General features: G+C 38.4%; 1 protein-coding gene across 1 annotated transcript in view; it reads left to right on the top strand.

Moving 5' to 3' along the window:
• Positions 1-12,337, top strand: part of RYR2 (ryanodine receptor 2) — an 819,632-nt gene that overhangs the window by 664,126 nt on the left and 143,169 nt on the right. Inside the window, exons 71-72 of the mRNA XM_075556394.1 lie at positions 145-237; positions 3,558-3,728. Of these exons, the coding sequence (XP_075412509.1) occupies positions 145-237; positions 3,558-3,728 (264 nt within the window). The remainder of the gene's footprint in view (positions 1-144; positions 238-3,557; positions 3,729-12,337) is intronic.

Raw genomic sequence — 12,337 nt, 5'->3', positions numbered from 1 at the left:
CACATGTTATTTTAAATGTTTTATAATAGCCATCTTCATATTGGTGACACAATATTTCATTGTAGTTTATTTTTCCACCATTTCCTAGTTTATGGACTTCGTATTTTAATGGCTTTGACTTACATTTCTTTTGCAAATTCTTAGAATTTCAAAAGAGAAGAGCAGAATTTTGTGGTACAAAATGAAATCAACAACATGTCTTTCCTCATTACTGACACCAAGTCAAGGATGTCAAAGGTATTGTTAACATCTGTTTCGCTGTTTAAAAAAAATTCTGGATGTAACTTTTATTGGTTGATATTTTTAGACCTTTTAGATGTTGATGCATTGGGTAAAGTTATTTACTTACTTATTGTATATACATACTCATTCACAAAATTACCCAATTAGTATACTCTTGTATGTATGAGTAGGCAACGTTATAAATTTGCCGAGTAAATATATGTGTACCATGGTGGCATGGTGGTTCACTACTCAGCTTCTAACTGAAAGCTCAGAACTTTAAATCCACTAGTCATTTCTTCAAAGAAAAATATAGCAGTGTATTTTCATGGACATTAAAGCTTGAGAATCTGTATAGGGTGGCTCTACTCTGTCCTATGGGGTCACTGTGAATTGTAATGGACTTATGGCAATGAGCTTGGTTTGGGATTTAAATATTTTAGCTATATACTAAAAATCTCATTGCTGCCATTTTGTTCATTCTAACTCATAACAATCATTACACGTATAGACTTCAAAACAATTGCTTCATTATTTAAATACCACAGAGAGAGGTGGGAATATACCTTTGTATTTCTTTTTTACTCATTTAACTTGTAGGGAAAGGGGAAGGCTCCTCTCTAAACCCATTAAAACATATGGATTTACCTTTTGAGTTACCACCAAGTGAAATAAAACAAGTGTATCTCATAAGATAGCATATTTGATTCCCAAGGCTACTACAAAAACAATGCCACAGATTGGGTGGCTTATAACAACAAATTTAATCTATTGTCCTGTTGTCTGGTAGTATGAAGTGAGTATGCTTTCATGACAGATGTTCTCTCTGAGGAGCTTTAGGCAAGATCCCTTATTGCTGAAGTTTTAAATTTCCTAAACATGTATTAACAAATTTATGCAGGTAGTCTTTGATGGACTATTTTGCTATAACAGAAATTCTTTGCAAGTTATCACTGAGGGAACATGTGGTAAATAGTACGTATTAAAGATGCATGTCCTGTTCTCGGTGTGGTAGAGGAAAGAGAAAATCTTTTGAAGGTACACATATTGAGAATGCCAACTCTGCCACTTTATAATATGATTGCTTCATTAATTTCTTGACCTCGCTTACCCTGACAGAAGGTTGCAACAATCAAAGCAGGTTGTATACACTGCCTTGCAGATTTGTAAGCACCCCGGGAACATTCACAAGTATCACTGTAGTATCAAACGTGACAAAAGGAAATGCAGTGACATTCCAACCAATAACGGGTATTTGGACAAATGGACAATCTAACGAAGAAAGCCTCACTGAGGAAGAGAGAGGGGGGTATTGACCATGAACGTTGGGAAGTTTCCAGATGGCTTACGAGGAGACAGGGGAAGAGGAAGCCAACAACTGGCTTCACACTTCTCAGAATTGCTTAACTGAAGGCTTAGAATATCATTCAAGAACAGCAGTCTGCTTGATGTATCTTTGTTATTGTTGTTTTTCATTGATCTTGATCTCCTATTTACAAGTGTAGATGTTTTAGAAGAAACTTTGAGAATCATATTGAAGTCTATATGTGAGCAGGCTTCAAAAAGTTTACAGAAAATCTCATTCTCTTTTACTTACATTTATCGAAAACTATTTCGAAGCCCATATGTATGTGTGAACGACAGATGAGGTGACTGACTGGTTTATTAGAAAGATCAATTAATCCTGATGGCAGGTGTTAACTATGATACTCCATATTTATATCTGATTCAAATATTAGAGGATAGATTGCAAACCAAATATCACAGCATTTGTTAGCTATATCAATTTTGATTAAATTATTGAGCTGTTCCTCTGGGCCAGGCAAAGTGCTTGGTATGAGAATATAAGGAGCAAAAAAGTTCAGGCCACAGCCCTAGTGGAGCTCATCATATTAGAGAGAAATTCGATTTTAAAGGATTTGTTTTAAAGTAAGCAAAACAACACGTGCTATTTGTCTGCTTATAGATTTCCTTTCTTCGTGTTAATGATGTATATCAATCACCCTTAAATGATCAAGCATTTTTCACTTATTTTTTCAGTTATAGATACCATGCAGTAAAGTAAGCATGGTAATTATTTAAAGACATGTGGGAATTCCACCCAGGTAGTGTAATGGTTATACACTGGGCTATGATCTGTATAGCTGGCAGTTCAAAACCACTAGCAACTTCACAAGAGCTAGGAAAAAGACGTGGCATAACTATTTTAACTTAGACATTAGAACTTGCCACCTGAATAGCCGGAGGAATCTTTACTACCTAATGAAAATTACCAAATCAAAAAATCTAAAGTCACTGCCATCTAATTGATTCTGACTCATAGCAACCCTGTAGGACAAACTAGAGTTGCTTAGGGTTTATGAAGACTACGGAAAAACACATACCCATCTTCTCCGGCGTGTGGGTTTGAACCATCAGACTTGCGATTAGCAACCCCATAAGGCGTCACTAGAAATTATCAATGAAAATTTGACTCTCATTTGAGGTGAGTCTAGGTAGCAGCATAATCTTTAATGAAATCACCAAAAAAAAAAAGCACTAAAGAAGCCTGGCATTCAGTTATAAATATGTCATCCAGACATTCCTGCATATTCAAAACGTCCATTTATGTACTAGGTCAAATCGCTAAGAGCCCTAGGGGCAGAGTTGTCAGCAGTTCGAAAGCACCGGCTCCCGTGCCGGGGAAGACCAGGTTGTCTACTCGTGTAAAGAGTTCAAATCTAGAAAATACCCATGTTGGGCCACTAAGAGTTGCCATTAACTCAATGGCAGTGAGTTTGCTTTGGTTTGGTTTTCCAGTTCACTAGCATGAAATGAGGCCCTGAGGAGACAAGATTATTAGCAACAGCAACAATAAAAACCTTGCTCTCCAGCCAATTCTGACTTATAGTGAGCATTTATACTGTATGAAAGGAGAATGTATTTTATAAGGTTATTATGTATACATGCATTATATACATAATATATGTATCAGACATACATCAGTACAAAAGTAAAGTTTTTATTCTTAAAATTGTTCCTTAAACGATGAAAATTATAAAACAGATATTCTTATATTCCTACCTGTTACTTTTCCCACTTAATAGTTTCGTAGAAATGCATATTAATGAATTGTAATGGCTAGGACACATGGGAATAGTACTAAAATTTTAAGAAAGAAAGAGAAAAATTATGGTCAGCACAGTATGCTTTTCAATAAAATAAAGCCTAGAAATGGGAGAGGGGCCAATAGAAAATGAGGAAGATAAACCACATTCAGTTTAATTTTCCTAGGTAGCAAGTTCTGAAATTGATCAAAGCTGGCAGAGATTCCAGAATGAATGTTTGTTTCGTAGGCAGCTGTTTCTGAACAAGAAAGGAAGAAAATGAAACGCAAAGGCGACCGGTACTCTGTGCAGACCTCTCTGATTGTAGCAGCTCTGAAGCGACTGTTGCCCATTGGCTTAAACATCTGTGCCCCTGGGGACCAGGAACTCATTGCTCTGGCCAAGAATCGGTTTAGTCTGGTAAGTGTCCTTTCCGTGCCCGTGGTGATGCTCATTCTACCTCCAGAGAGCAGAGAGTTTGAGTCTCTTTCCTCAGCACTCTATAGCAACATTTCATTTGCACCAAGTGCCTTATTAAGCCGAGTTCCTGCAAAGATATCGACAGATCACTGTTAGCGAAAAACTGGTTTTAATATAAACTGCTGTATAAGATGTGTGATGAGAGATACATTCAGATTTCTGGAGTGATTTTTCACTACTGGAAGCAGTGTATTGTGCTGCTTGCAGAATAGACAAGGTGTTGATTTTTAAATAGACAGTTGTCCTTTGTAAGCTTCAAATTCTCATATTTCATTTATGTTTTCTGCCCTCTTCATGGTTGCAGAGATGAGGAAATCATATTTAATAAATGTACACTGAAATTGCGATTTTGTGTTCCATACATCGGAGGGCATTGCGTCCCCGTGCCATATCCACAGAGAATCACGAATGCAAACGGCACTTCGATGCCAGAGCGAACGGAGGGAGGTGGCACAGAGTGATCTGCATAGCTGTGTTGACGCTGGATTGTGGACACATTTCTCAGAGTTAAAATACCTTGTTGGAAATTTCAGAGAGTACTAGACATATGTTTGTCTCTCATCCCAAAGAAACCCACTTCTTGCTGTGAATTATGGATGAGAAACTCACTTCCATTAAGTCTTTTTAATTTTTATATTTACTGCTGTGCAATTCATGTATCATACAATTCATTTTTTCAATAATAATAAGAATAGTGTGCAATCATTTTTAGAACATTTTTTGTACTTAATGGTTTAGCTCTCCATTTCCCCCCAAATTCCTCTGCCATGTTCATAGGTAATTATTATTATTTTGGATCCTGGTTTTCTTTATATAAGAATAATGTGATACCTGATCAAGAGTATCAGTGAAGTTCAACTTCCCACCTACTGGGTATCTTCCACCCCAAATCTGCCCACACCCTTTTTTTTTTTTTGACATTTTTTTTTAAATTTTAACAATTTATTGGGGCTCATACAATTCTTATCACAGTTCATATGTATACATACATCAATTGTATAAAGCACATCTGTACAGTCTTTGCCCTAATCATTTTTTTCTCCTCTTTTCTTTTTTTACATTTTATTAGATACTCCTACAACTCTTATCACAGTCCATACATATACATACATCAATTGTATAAAGCACATCCATACATTCCCTGCCCCAATCACTCTCAAGGCATTTGCTCTCCACTTAAGCCCCTTGCATCAGGTCCTCTTTTTTTTCCCCCTCCCTCCCCTTTCCCCCCTCCCTCATGTGCCCTTCGTAATTTATACATCATTATTTTGTCATATCTTGCCCTATCCGGAGTCTCCCTTCCCCCCTTCTCTGCTGTCCCTCTCCCAGGGAAGAGGTCACATGTGGATCCTTGTAATCAGTTCCCCCCTTCCAACCCACTCACCCTCCACTGTCCCAGCATCGCCCCTCACACCCTTGGTCCTGAAGGTATCATCCACCCTGGATTCCCTGTACCTCCAGCCCTCATATGTACCAGTGTACAGCCTCTGCCATATCCAGGCCTGCAAGGTAGAATTCGGATCATGGTAGTTGGGGGGAGGAAGCATCCAGGATCTGGGGGAAAGCTGTGTTCTTCATCGGTACTATCTCGCACCCTAATTAAACCATCTCCTCTCCTAAACCCCTCTATGAGGGGATCTCCATTGGCCGACACTTGGGCCTTGGGTCTCCACTCTGCACTTCCCCCTTCATTTAATATGGTATATATATACATATACATATACACATATATACACACACTTATATCGTGTTTTTTTTTTTGCATGATGCCTATATCTGGTCCCTTTGGCATCTCGTGATCGCACAGGCTGGTATGCTTCTTCCATGTGGGCTTTTTTGCTTCTGAGCTAGATGGCCGCTTGTTCACCTTCAAGCCTTTAAGACCCCAGACACTATCTCTTTTGATAGCCGGGCACCATCAGCTTTCTTCACCACATTTGCTTATGCACCCATTTGTCTTCAGCGATCCTATCATGGAGGTGTGCAGTCAATGATATGATTTTTTGTTCTTTGATGCCTGGTAACTGATCCCTTTGGGACCACTCGATCACACAGGCTGGTGTGTTCTTCCATGTGGACTTTGTTGCTTCTGAGCTAGATGGCCGCTTGTTTATCTTCAAGCCTTTAAGACCCCAGTCACTATCTCTTTTGATAGCCGGGCACCATCAGCTTTCTTCACCACATTTTTGTTTCCGATTTTTTTCCTTAATGAATAAAGAACATAACAACGTAACCCCCCAAACCCTGATACAATGCCCAGAGTTCTATTTTCCTACTTTCTCCCCTTCCTTGGACACCTGTTCCTGGAAGGGGTAGGCGTCAAAGTATGACTACATGGGAAAGCCCAGATGGTTACCTGGCGAGAGGGGAAGGCTTTCCTTTCAGGAAAAATGACTGAGAAGTACAGAGCAGTAAATTGAAGGACTCCATCACACCAGGTACCAAAATGGGGCTTTGGCAAAAATGGGCACAAGACATGAATAGACAATTTGCTAAAAAAGGACATCCAGGTGGTCACCAAACATATGAAGAAATGTTCATGTTCAATAGCAATTAGAGAAAGACAAATTCCAACAATAGTGAGGAGCTATCTGACACAGACTCTTTTAGCAAAATTCAAAGAGCAGTTAATAATAAATGCTGGAGAGGATTTGTAGAGATTGGGATGCTCATGCATTCTGATGGGACCGTAGACACTGCCTTGAACTGCCTTGAACAAAGAAACAAAAATTACATTATGATCCTGCAATCCCTCTGCTGGATATATACTCTAAAAAATAACAAACATAACACAAACAGACATATGTTTATAATAGCACAAAGATGAAAACAACCTAAAACCCTGATTATAGAGAAACATATAACATACTCTTTTATCTATTACCCCTATCTACATGAATTCAATGGAATATTATGTATCAACACATAACTATGAAGACTCTCTTAAACATCACAAGGCATGGACAAAACTAGAGGATATCGGCTCAGTAAAGTTCATCAATCCTATAAAAATAAATATTTAATGATGCCATCATGATAGGGAAAATAAAGAAAAATATTTTCACATAAAGGATAAGACTTTGAAGACCATACGGAGGCCAGGAATGGGGTGAAGGGATGTAAGAGGAGTGGGAGGCAAGAATATCATGGAGCTAGAGGAAGTAGGAGGTGGAAGGAAAAGAAACCACATTTTAATGGGAGGGTGGGAGTCAATGAGACACTTACTGATTTGATGAGATGGGTTGTGCAATTGCACAGCTATGTTTTTCTTTAAAAACAAAATGAAGTTGCATATTTCTTCCTTAGCCTTTGTATCTGAAAATTTATCTGAGTGGCTTTAAAAAGAGCAAAAGTAAAACTAAAGTGGACTTAGATTCATTAGAGACACGCAAGTTCATTTCAACAAAATAAAGCAGAAAATATTAAGAACTGCAAAAAGTTTCAAGTGATTTAAAGGGAGATCAACTTTTCCTTTTTAACCTGGATGCATTTGCCAGAATAGACTTTAGTATGTTCTCTGTCTGATCGCAAGGCTACCCATATCTTTGACCTGAGGTCGAGGGATTCACCAGAGGCTTAACCGCTGTGTTGTTGCTGTGATGTTAGGTGTCACCCAGTCAATTCCAGCACACAGTGACCCTGTGCACAACAGAAAGAAACACTGCCTGGCTCTGGACCAGCCTCACAATTTTTCCTATATCTTAGCCCATTGTTGTAGCCATGGTGTGAACGTATCTCATTGAAGGCCTTCCTGTCTATCACTGACCCCCTGCTTTATTGAGCCTGATAAAGTGGGGACTGTTCTCTCCTAACATGTCCAAAGTACATGAAAAACAGTCTCACCATATTTTTGTCTAGAAGCACTGGCGGTACTTCTTCCAAGTCAGATTGGTTTGTCCTTTGAAGTGGGGCGGGGGGGGGGGGTCCAGGATATTTTCCGTATTCTTTGCCAACACCACAATTCTAATGTATCAATTCTTCTTCAGTGCTCCTTATGCAGTGTCCAACTTTCACGTTGCATAGGAGACAACTGAAAATCCCCTGGCATCCTTCCTTTTTAATAAAATAAAGATATCTTATACAGGAGATTTACTCAATGTACACACTCCTTTGATATCTTGGCTGCTGTTTTCAAGAGAGTTGATTATGGATTCAAGCAAGAAAAAATCCTTGACAACTTCAATCTTTGTTTATCATGACCTTACCTATTGGTACAATTGTGAGGGTCTGGTCTTCTTTACATTGAGTTATAATCCACACTGAAGACAGCAATCCTTGATCTTCATCAGCATGTCTGCCTCCTCACTTTCAGGAAGCAAGGTTGTATCATCTGCATAGTTCAGGTTGTTAATAAGCATTCCTTCAATCCTGATGCAAAATTATTCTTCATATAATCCAGTTTCCCTGATGATTTTCTCAGAATACAAATTGAGTAAGTATGATGAAAGGATACAAATCTGAAACACACTGTTCTTGATTTTAAAGTGTGGTGTTCCCACATTCCGTTCATACAACTGCCTTTTGATTCCTGCACTAGTTTCTCAGCAGCAAAATAAGTGCTCTGGAATTCTTAATCTTCTCAAGACTCTCCATTGTTTGTTGTGACCCACGCAGTCAAATGCTATAGAAAGTCAATGAAGCATAAGTCAGCACCTTTCTGATATTCTTTGCTTTCAGCCAAGATACATCTGACATCAGCAATGATACCCTCGTTCCGTGTCCTTTTCTAAATCTAATCTGGACCTCTGGTAGCGCCTGTCAATGTATTGCTACAACCTTTATTGGATGATCTTCAAGAAATTTTGAGTTGAATGTGATACCAATGATATTGTTCTATAATTAAAGAATTTGGTTGGATCACTGTCTTTGTAACGTATAAAATTGTGGATTTCTTTCAGACCGTTAGCCAACTAACTGTCTTACAGATTTACTGGCAAAGACAAGTCAGTGCTTCCAGTGCTTCATCGGCTTGCTGAAATATTTCAATTGGCCTTCCATCAATTTCTGGATCCTTTGTGGTTAATTCTTTCCGTGCAGCTTGAACTTCTTCCTTTAGCTCAATTGGTTTCTTCTTATAAGCTACCTGCAGAAATGATTGAGTGTTGACCAGTTCTTTGTGGTACCGTGACTGCATTCTCTCCATCTTCTTTGGCTGCTTCCTGTGTCATTCAATATTTTTCCCATAGGACCTTTCAATATTGCAGTTCTAGGCTTGGATTATTTTTTGAGTTCTTTCAGTTGAAGGTATACTTAGCATGTTCTTCCTTTTTGATTTTATAATTCTAGATCTTTGCCCATTTCATTGTAACATTTGACTTTGTTTTCTTGAGCATTGTCATCACGGACATTTCCTATTTATCTCTGATTTCATCATTTTTTCCATTGGCTTTATGATTAAGAACAAATTTGAGAGTCTGTTCTGACATCCACTTTGATAAATTCTTTCTTGCCTATCTTTTTAATGACCTTTTGCTTTCTTCATGAATGATGGTCATGATGTTCTCCCAAAGCTCATCAGGTTGTCAGTCAGTAGTGTCCAATGTATCAAATCTCTTCTGGAGATGTTCTCTAAATTCAGGTTTGATAGACTCAAAGTCATATTTTGGCTACCTTGAACTTGTTTTAATTTTTTTCAGCCTCAATCTGAACTTTCATAGAAGCAATCAACTACCTGTTTCACAGTCAACCCTTGGTCTGATATTAGCTACTGACATTGAACTTCTCTATTGTCTCTTCCAATAGATATAGTCAATTTGATTTCTGCAAATTCTATCTGGGAAACTCCACGTGTATAGTCGCCATTAGTGTTGAAAAAGGCATTTGCTATGATATAGTCATTGGACTTGTAAAGTTCTGTCATGTGATCTCTAGCTTCCTTTCTATCTCCAAGACCATCCTTTCCAACCACTCTTCATTTCTCTTTGTTTCCAACACTTGTATTCCAGTCACCAATAACTATCAATGCATCTTGGTTGCACATTTGATCAATTCCCAAGTAAAGATGTCGGCAGCATCCTTCAACTTCTACATCACTAGCTTTAGGGGTTAGTTCATACATTTAATTAATAGTTGTATTGATTGGAGTTCTTGCAAGCAGATAGGTATAATCCTATCACAGAGAGCAATGCGGTTCAAGCTTGGTTTTGAAATATCATTTTTGGCCATGAAGTCAATGCCATTCTTCTTGATTGCACCATTCTATACATTGTAAATTATAGGATAGTCTGATTCAAAATGGCCAATCCCAGTCCATTTCAACTTCCTAATGCCTAGGATATCCATCCTACCCTCATGCATCTCACATTCAGGCTCAGACCATTAGCAATTTTATGCTGCTGTTTTTCCCTAACTCGAATCATGCCCCATCATGAAATACAAATCCTGAAAGTTCTATTTCCACAGGAATACTTTATTCTATTGATTTCATTATGGTTATCTCTGTCTTGAGAAAGCAGCTCCGCCTCAGTCACACTGAAATGCCTAAGGGTCTAACCTAAGGGTCCTGTCATTGGCACCATTTCCGACAATGGTCTGTTTCCACTCACTAGGCCTTCAGTAGCTCACGGTATTTTGAAAATATGCTTAAGGTTTTCAGTGGCAAACTCTTCTGAAGTGGAGAGTAAATACCTCCTACGTGGCCTGTTTTTAGTCTGGAAGCTCTACTGGAACCTGTTCACCTTGGGTAGCCTTGCTGACACTTTAAATACCAGTGACATAACTTCCATCATCATCACACACATACACGCGCGCACACACACATGCACATATACAAGCCACCACAGTATGACAATCTAAGAAAAAAGTGGCAGTAATGAATGTGGGGACCTTGAAGAGGCATGTTGGGCTTCTCCTGTTATCTTTAGTTATCTGCAAACCAGTTATTTAGATTCAACTTCTGATACCATTCTCTTTCCCATATTTTGGTTTTATTATTTATAACCTTGGATCACATGGACTGGTATGCTTCTTCTGTATGAACTTAACTGACATTTCATTTAGATTGCTGCTTGTTTGAAGACAAGTATTTATGATACCAGATACCATTCTTTCTGATATCCTGGCACCATCTGCTTTCTTCATCACATTTTGCTATAAAACTGATATATTCAGTGATCTCTCAATGAACACAAGTATCAGGTAATATCATGTCATAGAAATAATTGTTTATAGATTAGAGCCATGATTAAGTGTGAGATGAAAATCTATTAGTATACCCGTAGTTTATATATATATACCTGGTCAATTTTAGAGATATCATTATTATTTTATTGAAGATGATAATTTATAAATCACTCCCATTGGGTATAAGGTAATTCTAATAATAGGATCATTGATTTAGAATTTAAAACACTGGTGAGAAAATAAAATTTTAATGTATAGGCCAGCTATTTAGGCCACAGTACATAAATTTTTGACTTGTAGAAGTTAAAAGTTTAAATGATTATACACTACACATACAATGAAGGTTGGAGATAGCACAAAACTTTCAATAACACTCATCCACAAAGGCAGACCATGCTTACCAGACTAACACATAAAATTAAAAAGCAAAGAGAGCAAGAACATATTAATTATATGTTAGTCCCAGGCTTTATCCATTGGATAACCTCAAAGGAAAACTCTGAATGAAGATCCATTGACTACCAATTCCATAACCTTGTAATAGCAATCGTCTGCTTCTTATCACACTAGGGTATTTCAGCCTTAAGTCAAAAGAAATCTTTCACTCAAAGCCCAATGTTAGCCAACCAGACACCCCTTGCTGAGGGGTTGTGGGGAGGAGATGAACCAGACAGGGTGCAGGGTAGCAACGATGAAACATATAGCTTTCCTCTAGTTCTTAAATACCTCCCCCATCCCCAGTATCATGATCCCAATTCTACCTTACAAATCTGGCTAGACCAGAGGATGTACATTGATTGGTACAGATAGCAACTGGAAACACAGGGAATCCAGGACAAATGATTCCTCCAGGACCAGTGATGAGAGTGGCGATGCCTGGAGGGTAGAGAGAATGTAGGGTAGAAAGGGGGAACTGATTACAGGAATCTATGTATAGCCTCTTCCCTGGGGGAGGGACAGCAGAGAGGAGGGCAGGGGGAGATGTCAGACAGTGTAATATATGACAAAATAATAATAATATGTGAATGATGAAGGGTTCATGAGGTAGGGGGCAGTGGGGAGGGAGGGGGAAATGAGCAGCAGATATTAAGGGCTCAAGTAGAAGGCAAATGTTTTGAGAATGATGATGGCAACAAATGTACATGTGTTCTTGACACAATAGATGTATGTATGGATTGTGATAAGAATTGTACGAGCCCCCAATAACATGATTTAAAAAAAAATCTTTCCATTCCTTAAACCTGCTAAGGGTAAGATTAAGGTAAAGCTCAGTTCACTTAGTGGGACTTCCAATTAGGGTCCTTTTGTTATAGGCTGGGAAGGGTGTTGTGCACCTCAAAAAGTCAGACTCTAAAATCCTAGTTCTTGATAGCACTCAGACTGAGTCCCTTGGTCTGCATAGAATCTAGGTCAAAAGTACCCTATGA

This window comes from Tenrec ecaudatus, chromosome 8, assembly GCF_050624435.1.
Source record: "Tenrec ecaudatus isolate mTenEca1 chromosome 8, mTenEca1.hap1, whole genome shotgun sequence".
NCBI classification, from domain to species: Eukaryota; Metazoa; Chordata; class Mammalia; order Afrosoricida; family Tenrecidae; genus Tenrec; species Tenrec ecaudatus.
This window is presented reverse-complemented; position numbering and strand designations above follow the sequence as displayed.